Raw genomic sequence first — 20,632 nt, forward strand, 5'->3', positions numbered from 1 at the left:
ACTGTGACACCAGGTAATCTGTGACAGTAATAGCTAATATTAATAAGTATCTTTCTTTGCCAGCAGTGTGCTCAATGATTTGTATTGTTTATCTCTGTTTACCTCTGCTACAGTGTGAAGTGAATGGGAGCTTCAGTGTGAAGTAAAAAATGGGATAGTGGTTTCGGGCCTTGAATGCACAGTAGAATGCCATTGAAGGTTTTTGAGTTGAGGAATAGCACAATCAGATTGGCATTTTGGAGAAGATAGTTCCTGTGGTTTAGTGGAGTTGAGCTTGGAATAAGGAGGACATGCAAGATAACTGATTATTACTTTGAAGGCTGTTGAATTCATTCAGCTGAGACGTGTTGAAGCTTTCAGTTACGGCATATGGTAGTGAGAAAGATGTGAGAGACCATGCGTAAGGAAAAGTGGTAGAAGGTGTGGAATCATTGAATACAGGGAAGAGAGAGAGAGAGAGGCATATGTGACTCCAATAATTTGATTTTGGACTACTAACAGAGATAAGGAATATAGATTTGGGGTGTATAAATTGAGGAACTAGTCAAGAACTATTTGGAACTCTGGTAAGATGTGTAATTTTTGTGCTCTTGAGAAAAAGCTTGTTCTACATATTGCACACTAAGAATATAGGGCTATGGGAAAGTAGAGTTGGAGTAGGCTACTCAAAATCTAAACAATTTTGTAAGCAGAATACTATCAAAAGTAATAATTGAGACCTTGGGAAATAACTTGGTCAGACCAGGTAGGCAGCTTAGTATGGCTGGATGCTGCTGCAGGGGATATTAAAAATATACAAAGTAGAGTTGAGATATTGCCTTGTGGTGGGCAGTGAGACAAGGCAGTTAAAAGTGGAGCTCTAGGTCAGTACGGCTGCTGTTAGTAGACACAGAAGGAAATATATCAGCAGAGAGCTGTTTGAGGCTGACAGGATGCTTTATTGGATGGGAACTGTCAATATAGTGGGAATTCAAATAGGTGGGAACTTATTTTTAGTTGTGTTAGATCTATAAGGACTTCTACCTGTGCCAAACTGAGGACTTCTTTTTCTTTCTCGTGAAGGTTATGATGCATAATTTTGGCTTCGTGTACAAATGAACTCGACTAACATGTTGAATTGATACCATTCACCTGCTTATCAGTTGTCTATAAGCTAATTGGTACTGTAGAAAAAATGTATTGTAGTTGAATTGGCAGTATATATTTCAGAAGCAAAGCAGGGTCAGAGATATGAATCCTGAAGTCACCTGTAATAAAAATAACAATTGAAACTCTTTGGAGTAGACTAGATTCTGTGTTTATTATTCAACAAATACTTGTGAGTGCCATTATTTTTGTGCTACAGTGTTGTACCACAGTGTTGTGCTAAATATACACTCATGGTCTCTTTACCATATATATACAGTATAGTGAGAGGGAGAACCATTAAAGAAGAGCCATTCAAATCACAGTTTTATTTATAGATTTGTAAGTGCAGTGGAGGAAAATTGAAGTGCTGAGAGAATGTTTTTGAGGTCAGGGATGGTCTACAGGAGGTAATGTTTTAGCTGAGATCTGAAGGATGAGTAGGGGTTAACTAGTGAAAGAGAGGTGTGGTTGGAGAGAATGCTTCAGAGAGAAGGAACAGTATCTTCGAAGGTCCTACTGTAGAAAGGAACATGGAGTATGCAAGGAACTGAGAGGAGGCCAAGGTGGCTAGAGTTTGGTTGATTAGGGGAGAGTGGCTGAAGTGTGGTAGGAGAAGTGGGGAAAGGGTCAACGATTAGTATGTTATTTTGGTGTTCAACCATGCAGGCTGTTTTTCAGGCAGGGAAGAGAGGTAACTTAAAATTATTTTGACTTCACTGTATGAATTTGAACAAGGATAGATGTGGGAAGTTATTGTAGTATTCTAGGTGAAAGGTAGTGTGGTGCCTTGAATTATGAGGTGTTGGTAGTTAAGATGAAGAGAAATTGTTGGATTTAAGCTGTATTTGGGAATTGAAATTGATAGGATTTGGTAATTAGATTAGATTATGTCACCAAAGCCTCTTGACTCTTGGCATTTTGGACCAACTTTCTTTAATGTGGAGGGGCTGTCTTGTGTATCTTAGAATGTCTAGCTGCATTTCTGGCTTCAACTCACTAGATGCCACCAATCCTGTTAGGAGAAACAAAAGTCTACAGACATTGCCAAATATCCCCTGGGTGGGGGGTGGGCGGGGGGGGGGGGCGTGCAGAATTGCCACTGGTTGAGAACCACTAGATTAGATAGACAAGAAGGTACTGAGAGTTTCAGGCTTCTACATGGATTAATGGTAGGATCATTCACTGAGATGGAACAAAATGGAAGAGGAGCAATATTTGTGTGTGTGTGTTTAATAGGAATTGGAGGATTACTTAAGTAGGGGCCGCATGAAGTCTGTGGACATGTCTTTATTGTGCATTTGAAACATCAAATTAGATATTAGCAATGATAGTTTGATATTACAGATCTGGAATTCACAGGAAAGACACTGACCAGAAATGTACATTTGGTAATCATTGGCATTATAGATGGTAATTGAAGCCAAGAGAGTGGGTCTGATTGTTCACGGAGAGAAGAGAGCCTGGATTCAAGACTGAAGTAGTTTGTGGAAAGAATGGGAAAGCAGAAATGGAAACTAAAGGTATATACAACTGTTTTTGGGCAGTGTGGCTGTAAAGGGGAGGAGCTAAAGATTTGAAGTGGGAACAAAGTTTTTTTTTTTAATTCTTAAGGTTGGAGAAACTTTAAGCACATATAAACGTTTATGGGAAAGATTTAGTGGAGAGAGAGGAAATTGACTACTCTGCAAAGAAAAAAACAATCATAATAATGTTCCTCAGAAGGTAGAAAGGGCATGGATCCTGCTTATAGGTGGAATGATTGGCTTTAGGTAAGAGAAAAGCTTTTTGGAATTGGAGGATAGGAGGGGAGGATAGGTGTAGATAACCAGGAAGTTTGATATGGAGAAGTTGAAGTGGAGTTCCTCTAGTTGAATGGTTTCTTCCTGTTTTCTGAGTTATTGTGTAAGGTCATCTATTAGTGGGGAAAATGAAGTGGATGTCCAAGGTTTGAGAATAGTGGAGGAGGTTTGAAATAGCGTTGACTGAGTGCTGGAAATCAAGCTGTGACTAGAGAAGTAGAATGGAGAAGACTTGAAACAGTATTTGCTGTAAAATATAGAGGACCGATCTGAGATTGGTAATAATGAATTTATTATAATTAATAATATATCAGTCAGCTGGTTCAGCAAGCTCCAAGGAAAGATTTTGTTAGTAGAAGTTTTAATTACTTTGAAAATTCATATTCTGTGTTTTAAAACCTAAAGATTTAAGTTTTTGAAAATGAATACCCTCTGAGCTTACTTTTTTCCCTCCATTTAAAAATCTTTTGTCTGTTTTTCAAGTTGCTGTATTTACAGACAACTCTTTAAGTAAAATATCTGAATTATCTTTCTGAATTAACTTTTATTTCACTCTAGCTTTTAGGTGAATATATGGTTGCCTGGACAAAAAAGGCTGTAGAGGAATCAAGAGTTAACCAAGCTCCTGAATTCTGTCTATTGTAACTGTTCTTTGGAAATTCTGGTTAGTTTGAAGATATTATGTGAATTGAAGTAATTGATTTTGAATTTTTGGTTGAGATGAGGTTAGACTGAGGTTTTCTTGGTATTGATTATAAAATAAAAAGATGATTATGAATGAATTACTCAAGATACCTTGTATAATGTTTAATTTTGGAAAGGAGAAAATTTTATGAATCCTCTTGGCACCCTTGGAGGAACAGTTTAGGGACAGTTACAGATCTCTCAGAGGCTCGATCTTTAAATTTTTTTTTTAATTTCATTATTGCCCTTATTTAGAAACAGATTTAAAAAGGGAATAAAATGTTTGTAAAGTGTTAGTTCACTGAATTTCAAATATAGTTGGCCCTTGAACATCACCATGATTAGGGGCGCCAACCTCCTACGCAGTTGAAAATCCTTGTGTAACTTTAACACCCAAAAAACTTCTCTGCTGATAGCCTACTGTATGTTATATGTATTATATACTGTATTCTTGTAATAAAGTAAGCTGGACAACAAATGTTAAAATCATACAAAAGAGAAAATACACTTATAGTATTATATGTTATTCATTGAAGAAAGTCTAAGTGGACCTGTGCAGTTCAAACCTGTGTTATTCAAAGGTCAACTGTAGTTAAAATGTGTATGCCCACATCTCTTACCTACCTCTTTTTTTCCAGCTTTACTGAGGTGTGAGTGACAAAAATTACATATATTTAAGGTGTACACTATAATGTCTATAAATTGTGAAATGACTACCATAATCAAGCTAATGTCCTTCACCTCATACAGTTACCATATTTTTTTTGTGGTGAAAACAACTAAAATCTACTCTCTCAGCAAATTTCAAGTATATAATGCATTATTAAAGTCACCATATTGTACATTGTATTTCTGGAACTATCTTATAACTGCAGGTTTGTATGCTTTGACCAACATCACCCCATCTCCCCCATACCTCCCAGCTCCTGATAATCACTGTTCTATTCTCTGCTTATTTATTTGACGTTTTAAGTTTTAAGATAAGTGAAATCATGCAGTATTTTATTTTTTTTATCTAGCTTATTTCATTTAGCATAATGTCTTCCAGGTTTGTCCATGTTGCAAATGGCAGAATTTCCTCCTTTTGTAAGGCCAAATAATATTCCATTGTGTGTGTGTATGTGTGGGTAAATATGTATATGAAAACATGGACGTGCAGATACCTTGAGATAGTGATTTTATTTCTTTTGAATATATATTCTGAAGTGGAATTGCTGGGTCATAGAGTAGTTCTATTTTTAATTTTTTGAGGAGTCTCCAGCTGTTTTCCAGGGTGGTTGTAACAATTTACATTTTCACCAACTGTATAAGGGTTTCCTTTTCCTCTACATCCTTGGCAACACTTGTTGCCTTTAACTTTTTGGTAATAATAGCCTTTTAACAAGTGTGAGATGATATCTCATTATGGATTTGATTTGCATCTCCCTGATGATTAGTAACGTTGAACATCTTTTTAGATACCTGTTGGCATTTGTGTATCTTCTTTGGAAAATGTTTGTTCAGGTCCTTTGCCCATTTTTAAATTGGGTTATTGATTGATTGCTATTGAGTCATATGAGTTTCTTATATATTTTGGATATTAACCCCTCATTGGATCTAGGGTTTGCGAATGTATTCTCCCATTCTGTAGGTTCCTTTTTCATTTTGTTGAATGTTTGTTTAGCTGTGCAGAAATTTTTTAGTTTGATGTAGTCCCATTTGTTGATTTTAGCTTTTGTTGCCTGTGCTTTTAGGTTCAGGTCCAAAAATCATTGCAAGACTACTGTCAAGTAGCTTTTACCCTATGTTTTCTAAAGAGTTCTACAGTTTCGGGTCTTACTTTTAAATCTTTAATCCACTTTGAGTTGATTTTTGTGTATGGTGTAAGATAAGGGTCCAGTTTCATTCTTTTCATTCTTTTACATGTAGATAGCCAGTTTGTCCAACACTGTTGAAGAATATCCTTTTCGTGTAGTCTGTTCCATTGTGTAGTCTTCGCTCCTTTGTCAAAGATAAGTGAACTGTATACATATGGGTTTATTTCTGGGCTCTGTAGTGATATCTGTGTCTGTTTTTATGCCAGTACCATACTAGTTTGATTGCCATAGCTTTGTAATATAATTTGAAATCAGCAGTGTGATGCTTCCATTGTTCTTGCTCAAGATTGATACAGCTTTTCTGGGTTATTTGTGTTTCCATAGGACTTTTACCAATGCTTTTTCTATTTCTGTGAAAAATGCCATTGGAGTTTTGATAGGGATTGCATTAAATCTATAGATTGATTTAGACTTTTTAACAATAATTCTTCCAGTCCATGAATGTGGAATATCTTTCCATTTAATTGTCTTTAATTTCTTTTGTCAATATTTTATAGTTTTCATTGTAGAGCTCTTTCACCCCCTTGGTTAAATTTATTCCTAGGGCTCTATCTTTATAATATATGTGTCAGAAAAGTTTTGAAAGCTACTGAGATATATCTTTCTTTAGAAAATCTAGGCCCGGACTCTGCACAAGTGAAAGCTTGTTTTGTTTTTCCATTCTCCTTTTATTTCTTGGTCAAGTTCAGTAATAATGCATGCTTAAAAGTAATCAGACTAAAGGGAAAGAAATCAGTAATTCAAACTGCATAATCAGTGTGCCAATTTATAAATTAAGAAGACTCTGCTCCACGCAAAAATGTAATAATTTAACACACTAACAAGTAGTGTGTTGTTTTTGGCATGACATTTTCCTGATTCTATTTTATTTTAGTTAATTTTAAGGGAAAGGGAATTTAGCATCAATAATGAATTTAAACTTTTATTACATATCTAGCTTTATTTTTCCAGAGTTACGTATGTAACAAAGATTATGGCTGTCTTTGTTGTCTGAGGGAAGAGAGCAGGAGAGAGCCTGAGGAATTGCCAGTTTTTGTTCAAATATTTATGAATTAATAACTAATGTTTTCTGTACCATATTTAATTTCATTGCTCTTGTCTTTGAAAGCTTGTTACTGAGTTGTATTTGTTGTTTCAGATAGCATTTACATTTGGTCAAAAGCCTGCTACCGTTTTCATATAGTATATGATCAGGTTTTGGTAATCCTGGCTGAAAGGTTTTTTTTACTTTCTTTTACTTGGGGACCCACCTGACACGGACAAATGTAGAAGCTGCTGAGAATGACGTGTGAAAGTTATACTTTAAGCTTTATTTATTGACACATTTAAAAACTTCTCTGAATCTCAATCTATACTTGTCCTTGATAGCTTGTGTTGACCTAAGATAGTAACTTCATTGGTAATTTCTTTGAGCCTGACTTTGAAGACAGGTTATAATATTTTTTTAGGAAAAATGAACATTTATATTTGGAAGAAACATTAATTTTAGTATTTTATACTATATGTAGGCAAATCTTTTGTATAGTTTTGAACAGAGACAACTTTTACTATAGTGAGAAAGAGATATCTTATACAATTACTTTTAAATTAAAGTAATAGATCTTGGCAGGCAGCCTAAATGGGTAGTATGGTAGAGATTGAAACAACTTTATTATATGGATACTTTGTTGGAATAATTTTTTTAAACCAGGGATTAGGAAAAATATGCTTCTGAGTGAAACAAAAGCAATTAAAGAAAGTTCCTAAGTGCCATTATTCATAGTAACCTTGGTATTACATATATGATTTGAATATTTGATGCTTGATATTCATCAGCCAAGGAGAATGCATATCATACATTCCACACCCCCCTGAATTATAAGAACATTGAGCCACCTTCTGAAATATTTCTTTGAATTTTAGAAGTCTTATTTCAGCATGTGTGTACAATTATTTTGAGTTTTGTCTCATTTATACTCTATATCCTATATGGTGTCCGTTCTAGGATGCAGGAACATAGTTTGATAATGTGAATCTCTACGTAAATAGCTAGATAGTGAGGAGAATTCTTTTGTGTAGAACCTGTTAGTCCTCCATTATAGCAGTACTTGAAAGAGAAGAAATGTTTCCATGAATGTAAAAAAGGGAAAGGAGCAAGTATATAGAATTTTATATTTTTCACATAATCATAATTTTTTTATAAGAATGTTTCTATATGAATTATCATTCAGATGAAAGAACTTTATAAATATGATAAAATTTCATTTGAGCATTACTATAAAGAAATTTCTTTTTGTTACCCAAGAAATGTGGTTATATGTAGAGTAGTACCTACTGTTCTAGGATTGTGTTGATCTGCCTAACTGATTCTCTAGGTCATGGGATTGGCAAAACTTTTTCTGTAAGGGCCAAGTAGTAAATATTTTAGACATGTGGGCTATGTGGGGCCTCTGTTAAATATTCTTTTTTCTTTTCTCTCTTTTTGAAGCAATGTTTTAGAAATGTAAAAATTATTTTATCTTACTACCTCTGCAAAACAGTTCAGGGACAGTATTTGGCTTACAGCCCATAGTTTGCCAATCCTGCAAATCAATAAAACTTAATTGTTCAAGTGTTATTTAAAATTTTATATTAACCACTTTACTGGCAACTTCTTTCAAATATTGTATAAACTTGGATGCTTTTAAAAAGGTTTTTGTGGAAAATATCAAATATATACAAAATAAAATATAGTATCATAAATCCTCATATCACTGAGCTTTAAAAACTACCAACATAACTACCAATTTTATTTCATCTCTTCCTCATTAGTTTGAAGTACATGAAAGGTATCATATCATTATATTCACAAATATTTCAGTATTTTTTATTATCTTTTTAATCTGCCCTTTTGCCTGTCCCATCTTTCTTGTTTACTGTAACTGTTATAGTAAGTCAGTCTTGAAGTCTGGTAAGGCAAATCCTCCAACTTTTTTCTTCCTTTCTTTTTTTGGGGGGGGGGCTATTCTTGATATTTTGCCTTTCAAATAAAATTTAAAGTTACTTTCTCAACTTCTAGGAACAAACCTGCAGGATATTTTATTTTGTTTTGATTGCATTGACTCTGTAGATTAATTTCAGGAGCATTAACATCTTAACAATAGTTACCTGATCCATGAACATGGTATAGCTCTCCATTTATTTAGGTTTTTAATTCGTCACATCAGTACTTAGTAATTTTAAGTGTACAAGTTTTATATATCTTTTGGTAAATATATTTCTAAATTCTTACTGTTTTTTGCTGCCTTTGATAAGTTTTTAAAATGTAGATTTTGAAGTCATTTTTTGTTAGTACTAGTATATATACTTTATAGTCACTTATCTTTTTGGAAAATTAAAACATAAGAGAGAAAGCCTTGGCTTGATTTATTTGTTAAAATTTCCATTAGTTTTGTGGACATGTCTTTCTGGTGTGCCTTATTATCTGTAGGAGTGTTACTCTATTCTCATTTTTCATATAAAAACTTTGTATGAAGGGCACCTGGGTGGCTCAGATGGTTGGGTGTCTGCCTTGGGTTCAGGTTATGATCTCAGGGTCCTGGGATCGAGCCTCACATTGGGCTCCTGTCTCAGCAGGGAGTCTGCTTGTCCTTCTCTCTCTGCCTCTCCCCCTGCTCATGCTCTCTTTCTCTCTCTCTCTCAAATGAATAAATAAAATCTTTAAAAAAACAAAACAAGACAAAAAACCAAAAAAACTTTGAGAATTGACCAGAGTCCTTTTTAGACATTATATCTTCAAATATTTTTTCTGTCCTCTCATTCTCACCACTCTTTCTGAGATTCCAGAATTTGCATTTAGGAAATACAAATACGAGTGAGGTGCCTTTTCCTGTATTAGTTTTAATACAGGATGGTTGGGCAGACTAGCTTTCCTAGATGTGTATGGCTTTAGGAATCCTCTTCTGTAGTACGTAATATTCAGAAATAAACTTCCCGAGACCTTTTCTCTCCTTTTTCTTTTCTTCTATGTAGACTAGGATTTTTCAGCATTTTGGGTCAGATAATCTTTGCTGTGAGGGATTGTTCTATTCATTGTAGGATATTTAGTGGCTTCCTGGCCTCTAACTATTAGATGCCAGTGACCACCTTATGGGCACCCCCCCTCCCCCTTATGATAGCTAAAAATGTTGCCAGACATTGTCAGATGTCCCCTGGGAGTCAGAATCATTTTAGTTCTAGACTGTGTTTTCTTTGCCCCTTATGGCTCTCTACTGTTTAGATTTTTCCTGCTGGCAGTTTCTGCTGGTGTGTTGCTTTATCTTAGAAGGGAGCTTTCACTTTGTTTTGAGATTTCTGATCTTTCTGTGATCCTCTTGGATTTACCTGTGAACTCTCACATGTAGCCTGTGGAATTCTCCCCCAGTTTTTGTTGCTGTTCCACTCTGAATTGGATTCCTCAATTTGAGGAAGTGGGCAGGAAGTACTACCTATAGGCAATTTGATTTCTGGATGGTCTGGCTTCAGCACTGTCCAAAATCTTTTTCCTTTTTTTCTTAATGTTTCTGGTACCATGTGGGTCTTGCTGCTATTGGTATTTGGTCCCAATTGCTCATATTTTGGGGTTCATGAGTAATGCATAGTCATTTGTTTTGCATTTGTTAGCCCTGTTTTATTTTATTTTGGTGTGGTTTTATATGTTTGTCTTCTTCTGGTTGCTCTATCTTTTGTGGAGGGAGGGTTATTAAAAACTATTAAAATATTAAAGTTAAGTATATTAGTGTTGTTATCAAAGGGATTTTAAAAATGATGTCTCTTTCATTGCCTAATTGCCCACACTGCCTCTACCGCCTTAAAATGTGTATTCTGAACATGACAAAAGAAAATGTTATGTTTATTTTTTTGTTAGTCTATTTAAAATTTTTTTTTCTTTTTTTTAATTAAAATTTTATTTCTAATGCAGTACAGTTGACATATAACAATATATTAGTTTTAGGTATACAACATAGTGATTTGACAATTACATATGTTGGGAAATGCTCACCACATTAAGTGTAATTCTGTCACAGTATAAAGTTATTATAATATTATTGACTATGTTCCCTATGCCCTTTCAACCCTGTAACATAGTTATTTTGTAACAAACTTTCTATCTATTCATCCCCTTCACCTATTTTGCCTATTCCTCCACACCTTCCTTTTGACAGCTACGTTTGTTCTCTATATGAGTCTCTTGTTTTGTTTTGTCTATTTGTCTGTTTTAAGAAAACATTTTATATGATGGGTGAGACTTGTGCCTGGTCATGGACCCTGGGGAAGGCCTAGAGAGGGAGAGGTTGAAAATGCAAGTGCGGTATCGAAAAACTGATGGAAGTATTTGTGCCCTGGAAGTGACCAGGAGGCTTGGTTCAAAAGTATTGGTAGAGGGATTAACTTTGAACAGGGGAAGAGAACAGTTTGACAAAGAGATAAAGAGATGAGATTCATTCAGATATGTTAGTTTGCAAAAATTTGCAGTTAGGAAGCTTAGGAATGTTATATCTGCTATTTTCAATTTTCTTAGTAAACTTTATGTAAAGTTATTTGCTAAAGAGAATGAGGTAAGTATAGGGGACTTGAGGAAAGTAGTAAAGATTTTAGAACGATGATGGTGAAAAATGACAGCAAAATCTAACAAGAGGCGTGGAAGTCTGAATGATGCTAAGGACCAACCTTAGGCTAGACTTTAAAATATAAAGTTGAAAGATGCCAGTTTTGTGGTTAAAAAATTTTTTTTCAGTTTTATGTTCTGATATAAGAGCTGAGAAGGTGGTTGTTTGTATAAACCTAAGATTAGGATTTTTTAGGACAGGTGTTAGATTGAGCATGACAAGGGTATAAAGTTAAGGTCTGATAAAAGAGAGTGGTTCAGGGGATGCACTTTGTGGTATAGACTGGATAGGGAAGGAAGTTATACCATTCAGGTGCTAATGAGCTGGGAAAAAAGGTCTGTGGAATCCAAGTCTTTGCGGTTCTGGAGCAGGTATGAGGGGGGTAAGAAAGTAAGAATTGGACAGGAGATTGTAGCCAGGATCGTAGATTGGAATTTAAAGTTTCAGAGGTCTGTTCTCTTTTATTGTAAAGACCATGTTATGGCTGTGGGAGTGTAATGTGATGAAAAAGATTGAAGTAAGAGAACTTCAGAAATGGTGGGAGTATGTGTGATATGTAGCCCATTGTAGATGAGGAAATTACCTGTGATGATGGTAAGAGTGGGGTTGGAGGGGAAAGTGTGAACCAGATAGGTAGGTGAACAAGGAGATCTATCTATAGATGGCAACAAGAAGACAGGGTTTGGGCCAGTATTGTAAAAATGGGGAAGGAGGACGGTTTGCATGGGCAAGGACAACCAGGGGCTTTTCTTCTCAAATTTGTTAATATTTGTTATTGGTAGTATGAATATTGGGTTTGGCAGACTTCTTTTTTAAAGGGACAGATAGTAAATATTTTAGACTTTGCCACTCATATGTTTCTGTTGCATATCTTTACTTGTTTGTTTTTATAACCCTGAAAAAATGTAAAAACCATTCTTAGCTTATGTGCCTTCCAAAAACAGGCAGCAAGCGAAGATTGTAGTTTCCTGTCCCATGGGTTACACTCATTAAGAATTTTCTGTGACCAACTGTACTTTTCTGTGACTTATCAATGATACTGTACTTTGGGAAAGTTAGTAACTATTTCAGTTATTAAGTAACTATCGAGTGACAGTAGTTTTAGAAAGTGTTAAGGAGATAATAAATACTCATTTTTAAAATACCGTTGGTAGTGTTGTTTTACACTTCTTAGTATGGTAATTACTTTTACATTTCTGAACAAAATTTTTACTTTTTTTGCGGTGGATTCAAGTTGAGTCAGCAGATACTGGAGTTATTTGAAGCATGTCAGCAGCAAGTAAGTGATTTAAAGAAGAAAGAACTGTGTCGAACACAGCTGCAGAGAGAAATTCAGCTGTTATTTCCACGTATGTTTCCCTATTTTGCATGCCTTTTGTATAAGCATTCCTACTTTAAATTTTAAATAATCCTTATAATTCCATTCTATTTCTCTAGAAAGCAGACTTTTTCTGGTTGGGTCCTCTTTAAATGGATTTGGTACCCGGAGCAGTGATGGTGATTTATGCCTAGTTGTTAAAGAAGAACCAGTAAGTAATGAAACATTTATTGCAAGTGTTCTTCTCATGTTAAGTCATTCAAGAAATTTCATGTAAAAGTTGTTGAAGAGGGGTGCCTTGGGTTGCTCAGTTGGTTAAGCGTCAACTCTTGATCTCAGCTCAGGTCTTGATCTTAGGGTCGTGAATTCGAGCCCCACTTTGGGTTCCGTGCTGGGTGTGAAGCCTACTGAAGAAAAAGTTGTTGAAGGAAAAACTTGTTTTGTTTTAATTAGTTCTTTGGATTCTATCTTCATAGTAATTCAGGGAAAGCCAGGAAAAGCTGCTTTTCTTTTAAGGCATCTGCACATGCACAAATACACATAACGGGATTTTAGCATTAATTTATTTTCAAGTTGTTAAAGTAAGATGGCTTTATTATGTTTGCTCTGCCTCTATTTTGAAATGTCATTGGATTGGATATGTTGCCAGGATGCAACAAGAAGAGTATGTGTATTATTTTGATATATTTCCTTTCCATTTGAATTATAAGTGATTCTATTTTTAATCCTATTTCCCCTTTGAAAATGCTATGGGGTTTGGAGTTCTTATTTTGGGAATACAAAAAGGGATTTCACTGACTTTTAAAAAAAGACTGTTGTGATTGAATGTATTTTTCTGTGTTATTTTGAGTTTGTTTCTTTTTATTTTTATTTAGCAACCAAATCTTTTTATTTAGTTTTATGTTTGTTTGAATTTCCTATTAACTGATACTCTTGTGGGTTCTTAATACCAAAGCAATTGGTGTTCATGAAACTAACTTGAAGTAGTCTTTTTAATATGCTGAGGTCTCTTCTGAATTACCAAAGATTAATTTCACAATAATTTTAATATGCCTTATTACATTCCACCTCTTTAAAAATCCAAAACATATCTACTGAATCATATATATTTTTATTATTTTTATTATTTCATTAACAAAATTGGCTTCTAGTTACTGCAAAGCAGAAAGATATTTATTCCAGGAACGAAACTGACACGTTTCTAGGCTTTGAAATCATGTAAAGGGAAACTTTGAAAAAAAGCCTCAGAAATAATAAGCAGTGAAGAATACTAGAGTTTTAATTAAATCTTTCTGTCAGAGTTCGAGTTAGGCTCTACTCAGCCACATCCCACTAATCCTCTTTTGTTCATATGTTTGAATCATGTCAGAACTTAGAGTGAGACACCACGGATTTGAACCTTTTCCTTAAGAAGCTCACAATCTAGATAGGGAAGTATAATATGTTACAGAAAGTTAAAATTCTGTTTGCTCTTTTGTCTTTTTTTTTTTTTTTTTTGAGATTTTATTTATTAGAGAGAGAGAGAGACATAGACAGCAGGAGCAGGGGGGAGGGTAGAGTGAGAGGAAGAAGCAGACTCTTCACTGAGCAGGGAGCCTGGTGCAGAGCTCAGTCCTAGGACCCCGGGATCATGACCTGAGGTGAAGGCAGACACTTAACCGACTGAGCCACCCAGGTGCCCTCCATGTGTTTCTAGGAGGAGATTGCTTTATGTACATTTATACTAAAGTTTAAAAAAATGACATATTTTTTAAATTTTGCCTTAAGTTTATAATTAGGAATTGATTTAAGAATGTTGATGTGAAAGACAGCATAAAAGTTGACGTTTTCTATAATGTAATTTAGTGTATATTGAAAAATAACTCCAAAGAAAAGTTTACTTTGTATGGTTTCTCTTTGATGAGAAACATTAAGAAAATAAAACACTAAATTTAGAAAGATAATGAAAAAACACTTTATTTTTAACTTTTCAGTGTTTTTTTCAGGTAAATCAGAAGACTGAAGCACGGCATATTCTCACCTTAGTCCATAAACACTTCTGTACTAGACTTTGTAAGTCTCATATGCCTCAAGTTCCTATGTCATCTGACATAACTATTTAATATGTCTCTCACTTTATTTTCTGGTAAGAATTGTTTGTCTGGTCAGGATAGATATAATATGGATCCTTTTTTCCAAATGAATTCTTTTTAACTCTTGATTAGAAAGATAGAAATTCTTTATTGAGTTTACTTGTAAGGTAATCCCACTGCATGCGCTGGGAAGTCAAATATATATAAGCTTCAGTTCTTTTTCTCAATGGGGAAAGCCAAAGCCTGAATATGAATAGCTGTAGTGCAAAGTATCTGTGAAAAGCCAAAAGAGTGATACAGATAAAATATTCATGTGGGAAAATGAGATTTTCATCTGTTTTGCAATGACATGTAGTTTATGACGTCACATTTTAAAAATAGGATCACTGAACATGAAGCCCATAAATGAATTACTCCAACAAAAAGCAAAATTATTGACTTAACCATTTTATTGTAAGATTTTATTCTTGAATAAGTGAGCTAAGCAGATTTTAATCCACATGTTAAGCCATCTCAAATAATTTATTTTAAATTTCCACAGAATATTGTGGACAGTTGAAGTCACTCTACCTGTGTGATGTTGGAAAGAGCTGTGTCCATTTATTTAACAGATAACTCCTATGTGTCAGGCTTTGACCTGGAAAATACAAAGTCAAGTGACAAGTTATTGCCTTGGACAAATAATATCTATTGTTGGAGAGAAATAAGTGATTTATTGGACTTAAGTTTTCACGTCTGTAAAATAAAGGAGTAATTCATACCTTAAATGGATTTTCCATAGCTATTATTAGAATAATCAAATATTAAAAACAGAAGGGACGATAGAAATCATCTAATTCAAAGGTATTTTTGGTTGTGATTTTTCATAGTTAAGGAGAATGATGATCAGTGCTTTTAGTAATTTGCCTGAGGAGTATAGTTTGTTGCTGTCAGAACCTGTACCTGGAACTTACCACTTTTAACTCTTAATCTTATTGTCATTATACCTCATTGAATTCCTGCACAAATTCTATTTGAAGCTTGACATATTTTATGATTTTGGTGGTAAAGTCATTTTAACAGGAAAATGTTTCATTTTTAAGTCTGGTGTTATGCTTTTCTTTAGTTATAGCATTAGGAAATTGTTCCTTTGGGAAAAGTTTGCAGGGATTTTTTTTTTTATATATATTTCTGTATTTTCCTAATTTTCTATAATGAACTTGTATTATTTTCAAAAAAAATTTTAAAGTTTGATGGAATAAAAATATGAATACGTGTATTCTTCCATTTAGAGATCATACTTATTTAAATGTATCAGTGCTCCATGTGTCATGTTGTAGGCCTTTCCACATTAAAGACTCTTTATAAGTAGGATTTTTATGGCTGCCATAATATTTTGCCTTGTGCTATACCAGAATTTAGCTATCCCCTTGCTGCTAGCCTAGATATTTTTCATGTTTATAATGCTGTGATGAATTTCTTTATGAATATTATTAGATATTAGATGACATTTCTGAATTTTAATATAAATCCCTCTAAATGGTATTGGAAGTTTCAGTCTTAGAAGGATGTGATAATGTCCCTTTTTGCTTTCTTATCAAGGACTATTTTCTTAAATTGTTTTTAGTTTAGTAAAATACTGTTTTTTAAAAATGTGCATTTGAACACTGAATTTGAGAAACATTTACAGGTATTTATATTATCCTTTATCCTTCAGCTGGCTACATTGAGAGACCTCAGCTGATTCGAGCAAAAGTGCCAATTGTGAAGTTCAGGGATAAAGTCAGGCAAGTAATTGTTGAATTTTCTTGTTTCAGTTGCTTTAGATCATTTTTAGATGTTCTTTTGATGCAGATAATTAAGAAATGTATGCTACAGTGTAATAGCTTCATCAGTTTTTAGAACTGCTTGATTTGGTCTTTGAGATGATTTTTTGGAATAGTCTGAGCAATTTTTTATGCCTAACTGTGCTTAGTTATTCTGCTTGACATTTTGAGTGTTTGAAACTATCCATTTTAAAGAATATGTGTATATATGAATATGTGTATATATTTACATTTCACATTTTTAAAATGATCTCTTGCCTTTTGGAAATGTAATCACTCTTCAGAACATAGTTGATGAAATTTGATGTGTATTTTGTAATTTGATGTGTATTTCTATCAAGGGATTGTTACAAATATAATTACATCTGTTTGTATACTCTACCAGCCTTGGTTCTGAAATTCTTAATGGGCATTGGGATTGGAATCTTTTATGTAATATCTGAATATAAAATGTAAATAGGTGTTGACTATTTCATTGGTTAAACAAGATTTGTTGTTTTCTAAAGAATAGATAGGATTGTGATAAATTAGGTTTTCTAGTCTAGTTTTATAAAAGTAATACTGAAATTGTTTACATGTAAGTGCAAATATATACATACTTGATCCCCATTATTCATCGATTCTTTACGAATTTGCCTACTTGATGAAATTTATTTTGTAATCCTCCAAATTAATACTTGCAGCACCTTCATGGTTATTTGTAGACATGTGCAGAGTGGAAAACATTCTGAGTCAGTGAATGCACCGGTTCCTAACTGAGGTTAAACAATCTGAGACTCTGCCTTTTTGTTTCACCTCTTACAGTGTAAACAATTACTCTTTTCACAATCCAGTTAGTGCCATGTTTTTTACATTTTGGTGCTTTTTATGAGTGCCTTTGCTGTTTAAAATAGCCCCTGGCGTAGGGCTAAGTTACTGTCTGTTGTTTCTGTGTATAGAGCTGTGATGTGCCTTATGGAGAATACATGTATTAGATATGCTTTGTTCAGGCATTACAGGGCGCTTGGCCATGAGTTCGTTGTCAGTGAATAAGTTGTCTTTAAATGAAAACACATTAAAAAAGTTACATTTGATCGATTGATGAAAATATTTTGACTGAAGACTTGTAGAAACCTAACCCTTTGTTTCCCCTAGGAGCAGTGGTTTCGTATTCACTAATTCAATGTTTACTGTGACGTTCTAGAACATAATTACTGCATATAATTAGAATTGACTGAATATATATATTTTAAACAAATTCTTAGGTATATGCCTGGCTCATGTCTTCCCTTCCATTCATCCAAATATCCATCCAATCTATAAATATTTATTGAATTTTTACCAAATAAATAATGGTAGAGTTTTCTAAAGCACTTTATAGGGAGATAAACTAAACATAAATAAAACTATTAGCTTATTATAATCATTTTAAAAAAATATATGGTTGTAGTTGTAATTATATACAAATTTTATTCCTTTTTTGTAGTTTTTTAGATTTTTTAATTAAAATTTTTGGAGCCCAGTGTGGGGCTTGAACTCACAACCCTAAGATCAAGACCTGAGCAGAGATGGAGAGTCGGATGCTTAACCAACTGAGCCAACCAGGCACCCCCGTCTTTTTTTTTTTTTAAGTTTTAATTTTAATTTCAGTATTGTTAACATACAGTTATTTTAGTTTTAAGTGTACAATATAGTGATTCAACAATTCTGTGCATTACTCAGTGGTCATCATAATAAGTGTAGTCTTTAATCCCCATCACTTATTTCACCCATTCCCCTACCCATCTCCTCTCTGGTAACCATCTGTTTGTTCTCTGTAGATAAGAATATGTCTCCTGGTTTGTCTCTCTCATTTGTTTTTCCTTTGTTCATTTATTTGTTTGGTTTTTTTATTCCACATGAGTGAAATCATATGGTAACCTGTCCTTGTCTTTCTCTGACTTAGTTCATTTAGTATTATTATATTTTTGTAGCTCCATCCATGTTGTTGCAAATGGTAAGATTTTTTTTTATGGTTGAGTAATATTCCATTGTGTGTGTGTGTGTGTGTGTGTGTGTGTGTGTTTATCTGTCTCGCATCCTTATCCATTCATCTCTTGGAAATTTGGGTTGCTTCCAAACTTGGCTATTGTAAATAATGCTACAGTTAATATTGGGGTGCATATATCCTTTCAAATTAGTGTTTTTGTATTCTTTGGGTAAATATCCAGTAATGGATTATGGGGTAGTCCTATTTTTAATATTTTGAGGAACTTCTGTACTGTTTTCCGCAGTGGCTGCTTCAGTTTGCATTTCCACCAACAGGGCACAAGGGTTTTTTTTTCTCCACCTCCTGGCCAGCACTTACTGTTTCCTGTGTTTTTTGATGTTAGCTATTCTGACAGGTGTGAGGTAATATCTCATTGTGGTTGATTTGCATTTCCATGATGATGAGTGACGTTGAGCATCTTTTCACATGTCTGTTGGCCATCTGTATGTCTTTGGAGAAATGTCTGTTCATGTCTTCTGCCCATTTTTTTTTAATTGAATTTTGTTTTTTGGGTGTTGAGTTGTATAAGTTTGTCATTGGTAAATATCTTCCCCCGTTTAGTAGGTTGTTTTAGTTTTGTTGATTGTTTCCTCACTGCGCAGAAGCTTTTTATTTTGATGTGGTTTATTTTTGCCTTTATTTTCTTTGTCTCAGGAGACACATGTAGAAAAATGTTGCTTTGGCTGATGTGAGAGAAATGACTGCTTGTGCTCTCTTGTAGGATTTTTATGGTTTTAGGTCTCACATTTAGGTCTTTAATCTCTTGAGTTTGTGTGTATGGTGTAAGAAAGTGGTCCAGTTTCATTTTTTTGCATGTAGCTGTTCAGTTTTCCCAACAGCATTTGTTGAAGAGACTGTCTTTATTTCATTCCATATTCTTGCCTCTTTTGTTGAAGATTAATTGACCACATAATCATGGGTTTGTTTCTGGGCTCTCTGTTCCATTGATCTGCGTGTCTGTTGTGTGGCAGTACCAGACTGTTTTGGTATCTACAACTTTGCAATATAATTTGAAATCTGGAATTGTGATACCTCTGGCTTTGTTTTTCTTTTTCAAGACTGTTTTGGCTATTTGGGGTCTTTTGTAGTTTCATACAAATTTTAGGATTATTTGTGCTAGTTGTGTGAAAAATGTTGTTGGTATTTTGATAGGGATTTCATTAGATCTGTAGATAGATTGCTTTGGGTAGTATGGACTTTTAACAATATTTGTTCTTCCAGTCCATGAGCCTGGAGTATCTTTCTATTTATTTGTATTGTCTTCAGTTTCTTTCATCGGTGTTTTATAGTTTTTAGAGTATGAGTCTTTTGCCTCCTTGGTTAAGTTTATTCATAGGTATTTTATTCTTTTTGGTGCAATTGTAAATGGGATTGCTTTCTTAATTTCTCTTTTTGTTGCTTCCTTATTAGTGTATAGAAATGCAGTGGATTTCTGTACATTGATTTTGTATCCTGCAACCTTAACTGAATTCAGTTCGTTTAGTTTTTGATGGAGTCTTCAGGGTTTTCTGTATATAGTATCATGTCATCTGCAAATAATGAAAGTTTTACTTCTTTACCGATTTGGTTGCCTTTTATGTCTTTTTCTTGTCTGATTGCTGTGGCTGTGACTTCCAATAGTATGTCAAATACAAATGGTAAGAGTGGGCATCCATTGTCTTTGTTCTTAGGGGGAAAGCTCTCAATTTTTCACTGTTGAGTATGATATTAGCTGTGGGTTTTTCAGTATATGGCCTTTATAATGGTGAGGTATGCCCCCTCTAAACCTACCTTTTTGAGAGTTTTTATTATAAATGGATGTTTTGGGGTACCTGGGTGGCTCAGTTGTTAAGCGTCTGCCTTCGGCTCAGGTCATGGTCCCAGGGTCCTGGGATTGAGCCCCACATCAGGCTCCCTGCTCAGTGGGAAACCTGCTTCTCCCTCTCCCACTCCCCCTGCTTGTGTTCCCTCTCTCATTGTCTCTGTCTCTCAAATAAATAAATAAAATCTTAAAAAAAATGGATGTTATACTTTGTCATGTGTTTTTGCTGCATCTATTGAAATGATTGTATGATTTTTAGTCTTTCTCTTATGGATGTGACGTGTCACACTGATTGATTTGCAAATACCGAGCACCACACTTGCATCCCAGAAATAAATTCCACTTGATTGTCACGAATGACTTTTTCATGTATTGTTGGATTTGGCTTGGTAATATTTTGTTGAGGATTTTTACATCTATATTCATCAGAGATATTGGCCTATACTCTTTTTTTGTAGTGTGTTTATCTGGTTTTGGTATCAGTGTAATGATGGGACTCATGGAATGAATTTGGAAGCTTCCCGTTTCTATGTTTTTGGAATAGCTTGAGAAGAA

At 34.3% G+C, this 20,632-nt stretch overlaps 1 protein-coding gene across 6 annotated transcripts in view; it reads left to right on the plus strand.

Annotated features, from left to right (window-relative positions):
• The window catches only part of TENT2 (terminal nucleotidyltransferase 2), a 68,549-nt gene that overhangs the window by 15,371 nt on the left and 32,546 nt on the right, over positions 1–20,632 (plus strand). For 3 of the 6 annotated variants that reach the window (XM_057307257.1, XM_026498728.4, XM_026498729.4), the window contains 4 exons: positions 12,308–12,422; positions 12,511–12,602; positions 14,365–14,443; positions 16,160–16,229. In XM_057307257.1, coding sequence (XP_057163240.1) covers positions 12,308–12,422; positions 12,511–12,602; positions 14,365–14,443; positions 16,160–16,229 — 356 coding nt within the window. The remainder of the gene's footprint in view (positions 1–12,307; positions 12,423–12,510; positions 12,603–14,364; positions 14,444–16,159; positions 16,230–20,632) is intronic. The other 3 variants (XM_057307258.1, XM_048221142.2, XM_048221143.2) reach the window with 1 other exon arrangement.

Source organism: Ursus arctos, unplaced genomic scaffold (genome assembly GCF_023065955.2).
Source record: "Ursus arctos isolate Adak ecotype North America unplaced genomic scaffold, UrsArc2.0 scaffold_5, whole genome shotgun sequence".
Lineage (NCBI taxonomy): Eukaryota > Metazoa > Chordata > Mammalia > Carnivora > Ursidae > Ursus > Ursus arctos.